At 36.3% G+C, this 17,918-nt stretch overlaps 1 protein-coding gene across 4 annotated transcripts in view; it reads right to left on the bottom strand.

Moving 5' to 3' along the window:
- PFDN1 (prefoldin subunit 1) overlaps nucleotides 1-17,918 on the bottom strand; it is a 58,792-nt gene that overhangs the window by 22,905 nt on the left and 17,969 nt on the right. For 2 of the 4 annotated variants that reach the window (XM_046665583.1, XM_046665584.1), the window contains exon 3: nucleotides 9,488-9,572. In XM_046665583.1, the coding sequence (XP_046521539.1) occupies nucleotides 9,488-9,572 (85 nt within the window). Of the gene's footprint in view, nucleotides 1-928; nucleotides 1,037-1,913; nucleotides 1,958-9,487; nucleotides 9,573-17,918 lie in introns of those variants that run through there. The other 2 variants (XM_046665582.1, XM_046665586.1) reach the window with 2 other exon arrangements.

Genomic DNA, 17,918 nt, shown 5'->3' with positions numbered 1-17,918 from the left:
GGTGCATGACTGTATCTCTAAAACAGGTAATGCCTACTATAAACTACCTTTAAGCCATCACACATCCCTGCGATTTCAGTAATTTAACCAACTACTACAAAGATATCAAAGGAGATGCTGTTACCTTGTATTACTTTTTAGCTGGCAAAGTGGTACGCAGACAACTAGTTTTAGCTTCAAAATAGGATTCCAATTAACTTTTTAAATTAAGGTAATGATCTGGCCATGACAGGAAAATGGTGTTTTGTTTTGTCTTTCCTCTATCTTTTCATTTTTAGAGGGGCGTTTTTGCGCCTAAAGTGGCAAGTCAGAAAAAGACCAAGGTTTTAACAATAAACTTAAAAGAAGTGACCCTAGATATCTACTAATCCAACCCTTTCATTTTACAGATGAGGACACTGAGGCTTAGAGTATAGCATGGTTAGAGTCCAGAACTCCTAACTCAACAGAAAGTATTTAAATTAGGAATTTAGGGTAGTAAATGCTCCGCCGTCAATCTGATAGACTTGGAGATCTCTATTTATGGTTCAAATAACAGTTTGGATCTTGTTCTTCTGAGCTGACATGCACAGCATGGTCATAGACTGTGGTGTGGCTTTGCCCACATTGAGCACTGAACAACTCACTTCTTCTGGCCAGTATCTATTACTTCAGGTTACAGGAGCCCTGTGATGTAAGGACTGATCAGAGCAAAAATCTGGGGTAAAGAAAAGCGTACTGATTAACTTTGCCTCACCATCTAGTTACAAGAGCAAAGAAGCATGCAATAACATGAAAGAAAATTCAAAGTCTAACTCATCAAAAGAAATCATTCTTTAGGCAGCCCAAAAATGACTGGAGGGACTCTCAGGCATGGGAGGGAGGAGGCTAAGGACAAATTTTTATGGTTAGACACAGAGAAAAAGTACAGACCATATAAAGCATACAGCAGCGAAGGCTGAGGTCAACAACCCTCTGAAGCATTTGAAGGGATAATCTGGTGTGGGTATAGACAAGTATTCCAAGGAGGGGAATCAAGGCACCCTGGGAATGTAACCTAGAAGAAAAGAATAACTAAATTAAGATGCCAAAAGCTGAACTCTGGCTAAATGGAATGCAAATGCTTCTTTTACCTTAATCATAAAATGAAGAAGCACACCACTGAACAGAGCAAACAAAAGGGGCATGTGTGTAAAATATCTGTAATATATATTTTACAGATAGTATAAGAAAGGCCGTCTAGTTAAAAGAGCACATCTATTTGAACTTTTTAAGTTCTCACCAGATCTGAAATATTTCTACTGAGGAACTATTTGGGCAAATATTAGCACTTGGATCATAATACTGACCAACATATTGATAATACTAATAATAACCAATAAAGAATATTCAACCAGAAATAAAGCAGATATGGGCTTTTTCAGACTCATGCCTATTCTCCTCTGAAAGCAACAGAGGAGAATCACATACATTAAGCCCTAAGGCACCAGGACATAGAGAATATATACAGTTCACTATAAACTCTAGGGTTTCAAACTGTCAGGCTTTTTTAGACTTAAACCTTAAATAACTAAAAACTACTTTAAAACAAACATCTATTTTTATAAATGGTGAGAATGCAAATGAACTCTATAAAGAGATAAGTATTCATGTCTGAAATCTCAATGTATGGGACAATAAGAGAAACCTCATCCAAGACTCCCCAAGTCAAAACAACATGGAAAAGAGTTAATTTACTACCTTGCAATTATTATTTTTTTTTTAAAGATTTTATTTTTTTCATTTTTCTCCCCAAAGCCCCCCAGTACATAGTTGTATATTCTTCATCGTGGGTCCTTCTAGTTGTAGCATATGGGACGCTGCCTCAGCGTGGTTTGATGAGCAGTGCCATGTCCGTGCCCAGGATTCGAACCAACGAAACACTGGGCCGCCTGCAGCGGAGCGCGCGAACTTAACCACTCTGCCACGGGGCCAGCCCCTGCAATTATTTTTTTTAATTAAAAAAAAAAAAAACTCAGTGATGCTTAGCTACTCCTGAAGGTGAGAAATTATCAAACTAATTTTTAGAGTAAAGACATTTTACACTTCTCTCCAGAACTCAAAACTCTCCTGGGTTGGAGTGGGAGGATATCTCTGAAAAATAGCTCCCCTCAGCAAGAGGCTAAGAGAGAAACTGTGCAAACACTCTATGAGAACATCTTGACTTGTTAAGAGTAAAACTGGACACTCTGGAAAGATAAATTGTAGAAGATCTATACAATGAAATACCATATAGCAATGAAAATAAACAAATCACAATCTCCAGTAACAACAGGGATGTACTTCACAAACACAAGCTTCAGCAAAAGAAGCAAGGCAAAAAAAATAGTGCTGTTCATATAAAGTCCAAAAACAGGCAAGATTAAATTATACTTTTGAGGATACATACATAGGTAGTAAAAACTGTATCTTAAAAAAAAATTTATTATTACAAAACTTAGAATAGCAGTTATCTTGGGGAGGAGAGTGGTCAGGGATGGCACTGTGATCAGGAAGGGATAAACAGGGCAGGGGAGGGGCCTTTGGTGTCCTGCCAACTTTTGATTTCTTGGCCTGGATGATTGTTACAGGTGTTTGCTTTATAATTACTGATTAAGTTATATGTATTTTAATATATATTTATGTAAATCCTATATTTCACTACAAAATAAATAAATGACTAATTTTTTTAACAGAGTCTAAACTTTGAGCTATGCAAGCAGACGAACCATTGGGTGTAATTCTTGTTTAACGTATAAAAAACATTCTATCACTGGCTCTGCTCTCACCTGCCCTTCTCTCTTCATTAAAAATACAGATAAGAGGGGCTGACCCCGTTGCTGAGTGGTTAAGCTCATGCGCTCTGCTTCAGCAGCCCAGGGTTTCCCCAGTTTGGATCCTGGGTGCGGACATAGCACCGCTTATCAGGCCACGCTGAGGCGGCGTCCCACATGCCGCAACTAGAAGGACCGACAACTAAAATATATAACTATGTTCTGAGGGGATTTGGGGAGAAAAAGCAGAAAAAAAAAAAGAAGATTGGCAACAGTTGTTAGCTCAGGTGCCAATCTTTAAAAAAATATATATAGCTAAGAATCAGTGCCTATCACATAGCAGAGTCCACTTAACAACACCTCCAAAGAGGGGCTTCCATCATATGCATAAAAATGAAGTACTTAAAGCAAAAGCTGGACATCCATCCAAGTGCCTACCAATCACCACCCATGCTATGGAAAAAATGATCCTCAATAGGCAGAGTAAAATCTCCTCAATCACGGGAACTTCTCCAAAACATTTTCTCATTAGAGTCTCAGAACTCAGCCAACTGCAGTGTCCCAAGCACCTCCTTTCCAGTTCTCTTGCCATTATTCTTCCTACTTGTTTCAGGAACCACTATCTGACCAAAACTGTCATTTCTGTGGAAGAGTCAGGACTTTTACACAGTTTCTTAGATTTCACTTACAGCATGGGCTCCTATTTCACAACCCTGGGATTGTAACATTCTGCGTCAGAAGTGGCATTATGCAGGCCAGAATGTCCTGGGTTTCCTCTTTCTTATTTTTATTCTGTCATTGCTGAGCTAACCAGGGTGGTGGAAGGGGTGGTAACCATGTCAGAGACAGAGGGGAAGGAAAGTGGTCAGCCAGTATATGCATGTGCCTAAAATATAACGGGGACTTTGGAATGAGGGCAGAAGAGCTTGAAGCAGTAATTGTTTGGCCCTCACCTGGAATAAAGGAGAGAATATAAGAGAATGGTGGTCAAAATGTGTTCAAATACATCACTGAAAGCTTACAGTTATCTCAAGGATTTCAAATAGTTGAGATTCATAAGGCAAGGGGTGAGAAATTGAGCTCTAGCTCATCTGAATACTGGATCTAAGTTTTCCCAACTGCAAAAGAAGTGCGCAAGTAATTATTTCCTTCTTATCTCCAAAAAAGTGAGCAAAAATATAGACTGTATTTTTCACTCTTTAGAAAATATATATCTCTTCAACCTATCAATAAGGTTTAACTCAACTTTAACTAAAACTGGATTTTCTCCAAAAAAATTTTCTACTTTTTCTTTGTAGCAATGCTGTACATTTCAAAAAGAAAATTATTTTTACAAAGACAGATGAGACTCATAAAGTTATAATTCCAAATCCCAATTATATTCATGTCATTTAAAACAATTATACTTTTGTACTTTTCTAATAACATATACTTTATTGTATATTATACATGCAGTCATCTTCTTTAAAAAGTTATTTGTGGGGCCGGCCTGGTGGCACAGCGGTTAAGCACGCACATTCTGCTCTGGTGGCCCAGGGTTTGCCGGTTCGAACCCCAGGTATGGACATGGCACCTCTTGGCAAGCCATGCTGTGGCAGGCGTCCTACATAGAAAGTAGAGGAAGATGGGCACTGCTGTTAGCTCAGGGCCAGTCTTCCTCAGCGAAAAGAGGAGGATTCGCAACAGTTGTTAGCTCAGGGCTAATCTTCCTCAAAAAAATTTTCTGTTTAATTTAAAAAGTTATTTGGTATCAATATTTTTAAAAAATAGAGAATTCTCTCCAGGACATAAATAACATGGTTAGTCTATCATACTAAAGCCATCATTTTATATTTTCTCTTGAATAGGATCAGCATCACTGGTTTACTAATTATCATTAGGATGAAATGGTGATATTCCCTCCCAGAACCTGATCTACCACCTTTATAAAGGAAAAATAAAAATTTACATAAAACTATCATATTGTGCGTTATGAAAATATTTCCTAATCAATCCCAGTAAAGTGATTATAGTCTGAAGAATAACCCAACATAGGGGTATTAAAATGTAAATATGGAGTTTTAAGAAGAAAATGACAGTAAGACTATCTTCCCAAGGTTAAGATAGTACTTGTCTTTACCTTTCTAGTAAGTAAATAACTCCCTATCAAGGGGACATGAGGGCAAGGTTATAGTTCCCCGACCTCTGCTCCATAAGAAGAAAGGGCCAGCAGGTGAGGCTACCAGGTTGGTTGATAATGTAGGCACAGCATAACAAAGTTACCAAAAGCTACACAAATTCTAGGTAAGCTTTGCACTTGTAAACACCTACTGGGGAAAAAATCTGGAGAGAGCAAACATGAAGAAACAGAAAGGACAGAGATGAATAAAAGGGAGTCTAGAAAATACTAATATAGATTGGCTCTCAGATCCCAGAACCTGATTCAGATCAGCATCTATGTCATGAAAAAGGTTCATCCATAGTGTCAATTATATAGACTGTTGGCAGCAGATGGGGAGGCATACACAATGGGCCAAGTTAACAGCTTTGAACAGAAACTGGACCTATAGACCCAGACCAAAAACAACCTCACTCCTTTTTTTTTTTTTAAGATTTTATTTTTCCTTTTTCTCCCCAAAGCCCTCTGGTACATAGTTGTATATTTTTAGTTGTGGGTCCTTCTAGTTGTGGCATGTGGGATGCTGCCCCAGCATGGCTTGATAAGTGGTGCCATGTCTGCACCCAGGATCCAAGCCAGCAAAACCCTAGGCCGCCAAAGCAGAGAGTGTGAACTTAACCACTCAGCCACGGGGCCAGCCCCAACCTCACTCTTTCAGTGATGAAAACATGCTAACTGGAAACAGCCTGGCCTTTGTCTGCAGAGTTATGTATAAATTGTGCTTCTCTGACTTAATTGTAAGGTATCTGAGGGTAGAAATTAATGATGATGATGATAATTAAACAGGATTAAGATGAAACGGGTTGGACTGGCAAGAAGTACTAGGGCCTAGAAGAAGAGATTGTAGATTTGAAAGGAAGAGCAACAACTGGGAGGCCTTGGGATAAACTATTTAGAGCTCTGAATCTGTATTAAGCTTCCCAAGAAATAGGAAGCCATATTTGTAATTACTTCAACTGGTGACAGTTTATATGCCCAAATTCCCACATTGTGCTATGAAACTAATAGAATAATTAGGGAGAACAAGGACAAAGCACCAAATTTGAGATTAAGGAATCAGAAAATGCTTCTTAGGAGAAGTAGCCCTAAACTAAGATCTTAAGGATTAATAGATGGAGCTGGTAAGGGCAGGAGGAGGAAGTTCCCAGGGAGAGGGAACTACTTTTGCAAAGACCTAGTAGAAATAAAGACAGCACAGCAAGTTCTAAAAATAAAATACTTCTGCACGGCTGGAGCACACAGTGTAAGAGAAGGCAGAGGAAATGAGGAAGATGAGAGAAATAAACAGGAGTCATTTCATAAAGAGCCTTGAAGGTATGTTAACGAGTTTAAACTTTACCTAAGAACAATGATGGGTTTTACACGTAGGAGTTATGTGACCAGGTTTAATATCTTAGAAAAGTCATTACAGCTAAAATATGTTAAAAGTATTGGACGGGGGAAAGCTGGAGATGGAAAAAACAGTTAAGATGCCACTGTAGATGGTAGGGGCCATGGTTTAAAAGTGAGCTTAAAGCTGTTTAAAGGTGGAGAAAAAACTCCAGAAAGAAATACCATTTAATAGAGAAAATAGGGCAGAAGTAACATTCAGAGATAAGAATTTTCCAGAATTGATGAAAGACACTAATCCTCAGATCCAGGAAATCCAACTTAATCCAAGTAGGATTAAGAAAAAAAAACAAAAAGACTAAATCCACACCTAAATATATCCCAGAGAAACTACAAAGCATGAGAATATTAAAAGTAGCGAGAGAGAAAAGACAAAGGAACAATTAGACTGACAGATGACTTCTCAACAGTAACAGTGGAAGCCAGAAGTCAGTGGAACACTATCTTTGAAAGAGCTGAGAAATTCCTATATAAAAGCAAAATGAAACATAGCCTCTAAACTATGTCTACAGTAATAATGAGCACCTATGGTACTCAAATAGTAGTCTCTAAATACCACTGCCCACTAAACTAAAAGAGAAGAAGAAATCGATAAATATCCTCATAGAGATTTGACACATCTCTCTCAATAACTAAGCAGAAAAGGCAATCAGTAAGAAACAACGACAATCTGAACAGTAAAATTAACAATGCATGTGTGTGTGAATGCACATGTGGGTATGTGCATATGCACACATTTCAGGCTGAAGTGACAAAACTATAAAGGTATGCCAGTGGAAAAGTATAGGATTGCTTCAGGGAAGAGGGGAGAGTGTGTAGTAGGTGATAATATTAAAAATACAGATTAAAGCAGTATTGGAGAGTATACTAAATAATGCAGAGGTAGGGATCATGCAATAATTGAATGTTGAGGCAATCAGGAGTCTACACTGGTAGGAGAAATGGAAAACATGAAATTGAATATGAAGTAGATTTATATTTCTAAAGTAGACAGATAAATTGTCAAATGATGAAAAAACACTATATACAGCATAATTCCTCTTTATTAAAAAAAAAAGTGGGGGCCAGCCCCATGGCCAAGTGGTTAAGTTCGCGTGCTCTGCTTCAGCAGCCTGGGGTTTCACCAGTTCAGATCCTGGGTGCAGACATGGCACTGCTTATCAAGCCATGCTGGGGTGGCATCCCACACAGCACAACCAGAAGGACCTACAACTGAAATATACAACTATGTACTGGGGGATTTTGGGGAGAGAAAGAAAAAGAAAAAAAAAGAAAAAGAGTGGCAACAGCTGTTAGCTCAGGTGCCAATCTTTAAAAAAAACACAAGTGTGTATATGAATGTGTTTATAAAATAAAGTTTGGAATGATACACACCAAACTGTAGAAGTGACATGCGAGGGTGTGCAGAGAAGATGGGAAAGTCATATTTTAATCATTTGTTTTATTTTTTGCTCAACTGTTTTTCTTTTTTTATAGGGCACTTATACTGCTTTTATAATACAAATAACATGTAAAATGAAAGATTAAAAAAAGACAAAATAACTTCCTAGGGTAGAGGCTCAGTTTGCTAGTTTTTTGTAGCTATAATTAGCATTCCAAGTGGGTACCAACAAGCCAGCTAATCTACATCTATTATCTGACAGATATCCAGATACTCTGCCAGTATTTGAGAGACTTCATGAAAGGAAACTTTTGAAAAATAAATTTCCTAATACTCATCAGAACTGAATAGTATACTAAAATCATCATCTGTGGCAATTTTACCTTGATTTTTTTTTTAATTGTAAAAGTTAAATACTAGTTATAATTTACCTAACACAGAGATTACAAGAAAAAAATAATTTCATCCCCATGTCCCATCTCACTTCTTTAGGGTAACCAGTGTTAATTTAATACATATGCTTTCATATCATTTTCAATGTTCATATACAGATCTTGTTTTTTGTTTGTTTTCATAAAAAGAGAATTATATACACATTACTTGGCACCTTCCTACCTATTCATCAAGACAATTTTTAGATATATTCACCTACGTTGCAAAACACATTTTCTGTTATCTACATGAACACTAGAGGATACAAAATTCAGTCTAGAACAACTGGGCTGACAAAAATGATAATACAGGACATAATAACAATCTGGTTACTACAGGGTAACAAGTTTTTCTTTTCTTTGATTATTTGTTTTGTTTTTACAAATACATCTTTCTAAGCTACAAATCTACTATCAAGTTTGTTTAAATTATCATCAGTACTCAAACAAAAATAAGCCTACGTAACCTAAGACACTACATGCTCACCCAGGCCACGCCGAGCTGGCGCCCCTGAGAAATCCCCAGGAGGCTACAGGGGGTGTCTCACCAATTCAGAAGAGGGCTGAGTCAGATTCTGAACCACTGCCTCAAATAGTACTCACAGAAATTAGATAAAGTGACCTATGAAGTCATTGTATCCACCCCCATCTCAGGAAATCTTGGTCCCAAAGAAATAATAACCAGTTTTTTGTCCAGTCTAACATTTACTACATACAGGATAGACATTTCACCAAAGCCCAAGAAGAATATCTCATCAAAGTTTTTATTGTATAAAGAAACTGTAAGAATAAACACCAATTTTCGAAAGATATACTAAGTTATTCTTACCCATCATCTTTTTCCCTAGGCAAAAAAAATCTGTTTTCCTCACTGGAGCACCATCCTTCAGATAGTTAGTTAAAGCTTACTACTTATATTCAGTCCTTGTCTATAACCTAATCTATGTTAAAGGAATTACAATGTGTAAAAGACATATCAAGATTCCTTAACCACTATCCCACTCTCAGGCCCATCCACCACAATATGTGGTGTTTAAATATATGTTGTGTTTTCATTTTTGTTTTTTTAAGAACAGACATATTCATTCAAATGCAATGGAGAAAACACATTCAGGTTAACAGCATCCTATCTTCTTCAAACTTCCCTAAAGTTCCAAGAGACTTGGAGTGTGTGTGTGTGTGTGTCTTATACATTGCCATGAATATGACTGCTTCAAAGCTCTGACACAATTAGAAAAAATGAAAACAATGTGACATGACCTTGGCAGGCATACAATTTCATTTTATATGATACAGTGAGATAATTACTTTTTTCCTAAAAGTTGACTACTAGCATCAATATTAACTCAAAACTTACTTCCAATTCTTTAATTTTTTCTTCTGCTATTTTCTGTTTCTCTAATAGCTGATTGTGAATTACCTCCTTGGATTGAAGAATAAACCTACAAAACACAAAAAAGTTGAAGATTAAGCCAGATGACCACTATATTCATCAAAATCAACAGCTATATCCCACAAATATTAAACTAAGAAAACTAAAAGGATGTTCTCCCAATTCAGGACAAATAAAATGCATTATTATATTAATGTGACAAACTCAGGAAACCACCACAGGTTTAAGCTTTCATGGCTGAGAAGAAATAAAAGCTTAAAGTAAATTCTGCCTTCTTGTCTAAGAAGCGAATCAGGCTTCAAGTAGATTTACGATAAAAGAAAAAAAAAAGCATAAAGGGACAGAAATCTATTACAGGCTAAGAGAAAAGTTAACAAACAATAAAATCCTCCATAATTTTTATTTTTTCAGTTATCTATATTAACTTTTATCTAGATTTTTTAAAACAATATTTGTAAATTAAAGCTCCCCCTCCAATCTTTTTTTTTTATTTTTATTTTTTGTAACAGCAGTAACTCATGACCTTTTAAAGTCACAATCAAGTACTGTGTTAGGATCAATGCATTAGTGTTTATACGAGTTCCTCACACAAAAAGCACTGTATAAGACCTAGTATCCTTTATTATTATTTCCAGAGTGTATAATACCTCTGAAAAGCTCAAAATGCACAAGTGGAAAATTTCAACTTTTTCCATTTTACAGTCAGGCACATCATTTACAGCTGATGAGGATGGAAATATGGGAAAGCTTTAAAAATTAACACTGAATCTCTTCTGTGACTTTATGTTCATAATTCTTGCTGTGGGGAAAGGAAGAAGAAACCATTTTATAAACTCAAGTAAATGAACTGAAATATTTCCCTTCCACTGGAAGTAAAGGAAAACTTTAATTACTCCAATCTCTTTCAGGATTGTCCAACTAGGGTATAACAGATTTCAGTTAAAGATTACAGTTAACTAAGCAGACTGTTTCTTCTCTTTGTACACAACTTGGAGTTTAAAAGAACTAAACATCTCTTAACGAAAAGCCAAACAAGAAAACATATCAAGATAGCAATATGCAGTTTCCTCCACCAACCTCATAAAAACACTGCATCTAGGTGAGTTCTTACTAAGAGGGTCTGTTTTTATAGATCTAAGACAAGTAAAAACAGACCAAAAACAGCAACTCTAGCTTTGCCCAGACTCCAGGGAGGAAACTGCTTTTTCCTGCCTCTTCTTCGTGAATATACCTTGGCACACATATTAATATAGTTTGGTGAACTTCTCTTTCACTCCACTAATTATTAAGCTTATCTCCTGAGATGGACAGTCCAGATAATTTAACTGATGATCCTAGTCTTCAGTGATAACGTGATCCTTTGTAAAAGTCTTACTCATATATTTACTGCAAAGGTAGCCCATATTCATGCAAAACAAGGATTACTGTATAACCTGCATCCAAAATATTCTTATTATTAGTCCAAGAGACAGGTGCTATTTTTGATAAGACTATGGTTTATATAACATTTTTCTCAGAACTAATTATTTAGCAGAGTATTTGAGGAGAAGGGCTGTTCTGAACTGTACTGTCTCAGTGACACCATGTAAAAAGTGTTATAAATCTAGGCCCAAGAGTCACCAAATTGCATCATTACACGCACAATTTTACTAAGAAAGTCTTTTAGCCCGGGAAATAATTTTCAGAGTAAAATACACATTTTTAAATAGCACTGATTGTGGCCAGTGAGTAGTATTCTCAAATAATAGGTCATCAGACATTATCTTTATTAGTGTCTAGGAAATTTTCAAAGCTAAGATTAGAGGTCAAGTCATTACTTATGTGGCCTTTAAAAATAAAGTATCTGAACAGATACTAAATCCCTTGAGCAGAAAATAAAATTACTAGAAAGCAAGAACACTCAACAACAAAAACATGTTTTTCCATGGCCACACACTCCTGAGGTAGCTATATTAGACTGTGCCAACTTCAAAGGCCAGAGAAATGTCACCAAAGCTGGCCAACTTACTATAAGCCAAAGGACATCTCAGCCACAAAAGTTTTAAACAAGGATGAATACTGAGTAAACTCAAAGGTCTACCTCAAAGAGCAGTTATATAGTAGAAACTCAAAAATACTTATGGAAAATTTGGTTTAGTCCTCAATACTAAAAATGCCAAAGATACATTGCATGAAGATTGGAAAGAGCCCCAAGAAGTATTTGGCTCCCTGGGAAAAGTCTTTAGAAAACAACTTATCTATTGTTTAAAAATCACTAATTATTAGATGCTATTTTGAAGATAAAGGACCTATCGTAAGAATGTAATCATGAGTCGTATGTCATAAATATACACTAAGCACACAGTTTCTCAAAGCAGAGAATCTCACAGAGATCCTGCCTGAGAGTTTATGAAAGCCAAATGGTAGATAAAGGATTCTGGAGTTCAGAATGTGCTACAAAGGAAAAATAAACCATGAAGAGGGAAATTATTTTCATATGACAAATGATATGCAGAGAATGTGCTTACAATACTCAGGATTATATAATCTAGACTGGAGTCACTGTTTTGTAAGAGGCCTCTACATTGGAAATCAATGCCATGTGGCCCTGCACTGTCAAATCTCAAGGACTTACAGCCTGCTGTTCCATTTCCTCATTTATTTGTAATTATGCCATCTGAAAAACATAATGTTATGATGGCTTTTGCTTTTATTTGAGAAACATCAGAAGCTATGTTCTAAATTGTCCTGCAGGTTGGTACATGACTTTCACTTTCTTACGACTTAGCATGAATCAAAAGTATTGTTCACCTGCCCAAAACACAATCCAGGATCAGTGGCAATGTTGTCTTTTGGGTACACTTGCAAAGCGTGGTCACCTGGGCATATACTATTCAGAAACAACATACTTACGATAATGCATTTTGTTTGGGTGGGAAATCTTTAGAGGATGTCTGAAAACATATTCTAATGGCATTTAGGGCACCCACAAAATAAGTGGCACAGAAAAGGCTGAATAAAAATGAGCCTATCTTTCTTCTTTGCTTCATTCCACTGGTGATGAAAACTACTTGCATGTGTGCACAAAGATCCATGTGCAAAAAAGTTTTTCTTTTTAAAAAAAAATTTTTTTGAAGACTTTATTTTTCCTTTTTCTCCCCAAAGCTGCCCGGTACATAGTTGTATATTTTTCGTTGTGGGTCCTTCTGTTTGTGCTATGTGGGTCGCTGCCTCACCATGGCCTGATGAGCGGTGCCATGTCCGCGCCCAGGATCCAAACCAGGGAAACCCCGGGCTGCCTAAGTGGAGCACGCAAACTTAGCCACTCGGCCATGGGGCCGGCCCCACAAAAAAGTTTTTACTTTCTAATTTTTTTACCAAAAAAAGAAATAACCTAAATCCCTCAGTAAAGAAGCAATTCAAAAATTATGTATATCTATATTGTAGAATGCTGAGTGAGTAGACAATTCTGTTATTGGTATAATGCTGAGTAGATATCCTGAACACTCTTCTTGATTAAGAACAAAGCAAAATAAAAATTGTTTTCAGGGGCCGGCCCTATGGCCAAGTGGTTAAGTTCATGTGCTCTGCTTCAGCAGCCCAGGGTTTTGCCGGTTTGGATCCTAGGCGTGGACATGGCACCGCTCATCAGGCCATGCTGAGGTGGTGTTCCACATAGCACAACCAGAAGTACCTACAACTAGAATATACAACTATGTACTGGGGGGGCTTTGGGGAGAAGAATAAAAAAAAGAAGAAGAAGAAGAAGATTGGCAACAGTTGTTAGCTCAGGTGCCAATCTTTAAAAAAAAAAATTTTTTTAAACATTCTCCTGAGCAAACACAAACAAAAGATTCCACCGAGGCCCAACATGAAGTGAAATCAGGAATTCTGGACGGTAAGAAAGCAATAAACTGGCTTTCACCTTGTTTCTGCTGAATCCTACACACCTCAAACATCTACACTGGCACAGAAACAGGAGATAAAACCTAGGGGCCATCCAAGGTGAGGACGCTATTAGGAGAATCTTCAATTAAACTCAGATTCCCAAAGGGCTCCACCTTCAGTCTAAGAGTGAAAAAGAAATAAGTTTGCCTCTCAGCAGGGTAAAACAGAAGAAACTTTGTCTATCTATACCTTGGTATTGAGTAAAATGAAAAACCAAAAATGTCCTCTAAGGATGTGTAACCATAAGCTGGCCTTCTCATGGGTTGTGGCCAAATTCAACCTATTGCATGGTCCAGAAAATCTCAAGCACAGAATTTAATTTACAGTTCCTAATTAGGTGGGTGACAAAATTCAAGTAAACTGAAGATGGGTTAATAAACATTAATTAAACTAAAACACAAAAAGAAAAAAAATTGTACAAAACAATAAAATAAACAAAACAAAAAAATAAGATGCAGCACACAAGACCTAAGGGACAATACTGAGCAGTCTAACATACGTGTAATTAGAGATCAAGAAGGAGGAGAAAGAGAATGGAGAAGAAAACATCTGATGAAAATGGACAAGAATTTTCTAAAACAAATGAAAAGATCACCAAATCAGAGTTCTAAGACATTCAGAGAAACACAAGCAAAATAAATACAAACAAAACAAAACTAGACATAGCATAATCAAACTGCTGAAAAACAAAGATAAAGAGAAAATCTTGAAGGCAGACAGACACATGACACATTACCTTCAGAGAAATAAAGATAAGAGGTACAGCAAATTTCTTGTCACAAACTATGCAAAGGCAGAAAACAATGGAAGGACATTTTCAAAGCACTGAAAGAAAAAGGCTATTAACCCAGCATTACATACGCAGTAAAAATATCTTTCAAAAATGAAGGGGAAACTCAAACAAACAAAAGCTAAGAGAGTTTATTCTGACAAACGTACACCATAAGAAAGGTTAAAGGTAGTTCTTCCAGCAGAAGGAGTATGATAACATGTCAACTTACAAAGAAATGAAAAGCACTAGAAATAGAATAAATTAAGATGAACAGGGGCTGGTTCGGTGGTGCAGCGGTTAAGTGCGTACATCCTGCTTCGGTGGCCCGGGGTTCACCGGTTCGAATCCCAGGTGTGGACATGGCACCACTTGGCAAGCTATGCTGTGGTAGGCGTCTCACATATAAAGGAGAGGAAGATGGGCATGGATGTTAGCTCAGGGCCAGGCTTCCTCAGCAAAAAGAGGAGAATTGGCAGATGTTAGCTCAGGGCTAGTCTTCCTCAAAAAAAAAAAAAAATTTTTTTTAATTAAGTCAACTTTGAAAAAAAAGATGAACAGCCAGCCCAGTGGCATAGTGGTTAAGATGAACATAACAGACATACTTTTCTTACATTTAACCATTTTAAAAGACAGTTGACTGTCTAAAGCAGGGGTTGGCAAACTATGGCTTACAGGACAATCCAGGCACACTAATTTGTTTACATAATGTCTATGGCTGCTTTCTCGCAACAACAGCAGAGTTAAGATAGACAGTTGTGACAGACATCATACAGTCATCATATTACTATCTGGTCCCTTACAAGACAAGCTTGCCAACTCTTGATCTTAAGCAAAATACTAACAATATATTGTGGGCTTCAAAACACGTAAAATGTATTAAAAAAAAAAGGAATGGCAAGAGGGATTTGACATAGAATATTATAAGATAAAGTGGTATAATATTATTCATAAGTAGATTGCAATAAATTAAAGACATATATTATAAAAAATAGGGCAGTCACTAAAATTTTTTTACTAAGCCTAATAAGCCAAAAGTGAAGGAAAAATAGAATCATAAAAAACACCCAATTAATCTAAAAGAAAACAGAAAAGATGGAAAAAGGAATAAAAAACAAATGAGACAAATAGAAAACAAGTAGCAAGGTGGTAGATTTAAATCCAGTCATGGCAATAATTATTCGAACTGTAAATGATCTAAGCACCCCAACTAAAAGGCAAAGATTGTCAGATTGGATTAAAAAGCATGACCCAGCTATATGCAATCACCAAGAAATCCATTTTAAGTAAAAAGACATAGATAGTTTCAAAGTAAAAGCATGATCACACCCATTAGGATGACAGTAATAAAAAAAGACAGATAATAACAAGTGTTGGAGAGAATATGGAGAAATTGGAACCCTCATACATTGCTGGTGGATACGTAAAATGTTTCAGCTGCCATAGAAAACATTCTGGCAGTTCCTCAAAAGGTTAAACAAGAGTTACCATATGACCCAAGAATTCTGCTCCTACGAATATAGCCAAGACAAACAAACACATATATATATCTGCACAAAAACTTGTACATAAATGTTCAAAGCAGAGTATTCCTGATAGCCAAAAAGTGGAAACAATTCAAATGTCCATCAAATGTCCCTCAACTGATGAATGGATAAATAAAATGTGGTATATCCATACAATAAAATATTATTTGGCAATAAAAAGGAATGAAGTACTGATACATGCTACAACATGGATTAATCTTTAAAACTTAATGCTGAGAAGGCAGACACAATCATGTACCATATGACTGTATGATTCCATCTACAAGAAATATCCAGAACAGGCAAATCTATACAGACAGAATGATTAGTGGTTGCCTGGGGCTGGGAAAAGGGGGGAATATGGGATAACTGCTAACGGGTTTAGGGATCTTTTTGCAGTCATAAATATGCTCTGGAATTAGATAGTGCTGATGAGTGCACAATTTCGTGAATATCCTAAAAACCACTGAACTGTTCACTTTAAAATGGTTAAAAGAGTGAATTTTATGTTATGTAGATTTTATCTTAAAAAAAATAGCCAACAGATTTAAACAGACTTCATCAAAGAAGAGATAAGGATGCCAAATAACTAATGCTCAACATCATCACTTATTAGGAAAATGCTAATTAAACCCACAAGAAGACACCATTACACACCTATTAAAATGGCTAGAATTAACAACAACAAAAAAGGCAATACCAAGTGTTGGTGAAGATGCAAAGCAACTGGAACTCTCAGGCATAGCTGGTTAGCATGCAAAATGGCATATCCACTTTGGAAAAGCATTTGGCAATTTTTTATAAACTTAAGAACTTCAGCAACCCAGCAATCCCACTCCCAGATTTCTACCAAAGAGAAATGAAAACATATGTCTATGCAAAGAACTGTATACAAATATTTATGGCTGTTTTATTCATAATTGCCAAAAACTTGAAACAACTCAATGTCCATTCACTGATGGTGGTGCAGCAGTACAATGAAATGTTATTCAGCAACAAAAACAAACTACTTATACATCTAACAAGATGAAGAAATCTCAAAGCATTATGCTACGTCAAAGAAGACAGACAGAAAAGGTTACATACAGTACAATTCTAGTAACCTAACCCTCTAAAAAAGGCAAAACTACAAAGACCAAAAACAGATCAACAGTTGCTGGGGGTGACAGTAGAGAGAGGACTGATAACAAATGGACATGAAAGAATGTTTTGAGCAAATGTAAATATTCTATAACTTGATTGTGGTGGTAATTACATAACAGTATGTGTTTGTCAAAAAGTATACAACTGTACAACTAAAAAGGGTAAATTTTACTCTATGTAAATTATACCTGAAAAACAAACAATCAGGAAACGACTTCACTTCCAACAAAATGGAAATAATAGATTAATTCTAAAATGACATAAACGTAAGTATATTTAAGTCTCACTGTGACTAAGGAAAAGAATAAATTCATTTTTTAAAGTTATGAAATAAAATTGGGCAAATATAGGGGCCGGCCCCGAGGCCGAGTCGTTAAGTTCACGCACTCCGCTTCGGCAGCCCAGGGTTTCACCAGTAAGGATCCTGGGTGCAGACATGGCACCACTTGTCTAGACGTGCTGAGGCAGCATCCCACATGCCACAACTAGAAGGACCCACAACTAAAAATACACAACTATGCACCAGGAAGCTTTGGGGAGAAAAAGGAAAAATAAAATCTTTAAAAAAAAAATTGGCCAAATATGAACCAAGAATGATTGATGATAAAAGAATCAAATTCTGGAAATTAAAAGTAATAAAATTAACTATAATTACAATAATTAGTTAAAGGATCCACAAGATAAAAAGACGTAAATGTGACATCAAAAACATAAGACATGGGTGGGGGAGAGCAATAATGTTGAGGTTTACAATGGTATCAAACTTATCAACTTAAAATAGAATATTATAGATATAAGTTGTTATATTTAAACCTCATGGTAACCAAAAAGAAAAAACCTACAGTAAATACACAAAATATAAAGAGAAAGGAATATAAACATACTACTAAAGAAAGTCATCAAACCACAAAGGAAGAGAACAAGAGAAGAAACGAGGAACTACAAAAACGGCCAGAAAACAATTAACAAAATGGTAATAAGCACATACTTATCAATAATTACTTTAAATGTAAAATGGCTAAATTCTCCC

The sequence above is a fragment of the Equus quagga genome, chromosome 7, assembly GCF_021613505.1.
Source record: "Equus quagga isolate Etosha38 chromosome 7, UCLA_HA_Equagga_1.0, whole genome shotgun sequence".
Lineage (NCBI taxonomy): Eukaryota > Metazoa > Chordata > Mammalia > Perissodactyla > Equidae > Equus > Equus quagga.
The sequence above is the reverse complement of the archived record's forward strand: the minus strand, read 5'-3'. Positions and strand labels throughout refer to the sequence as shown.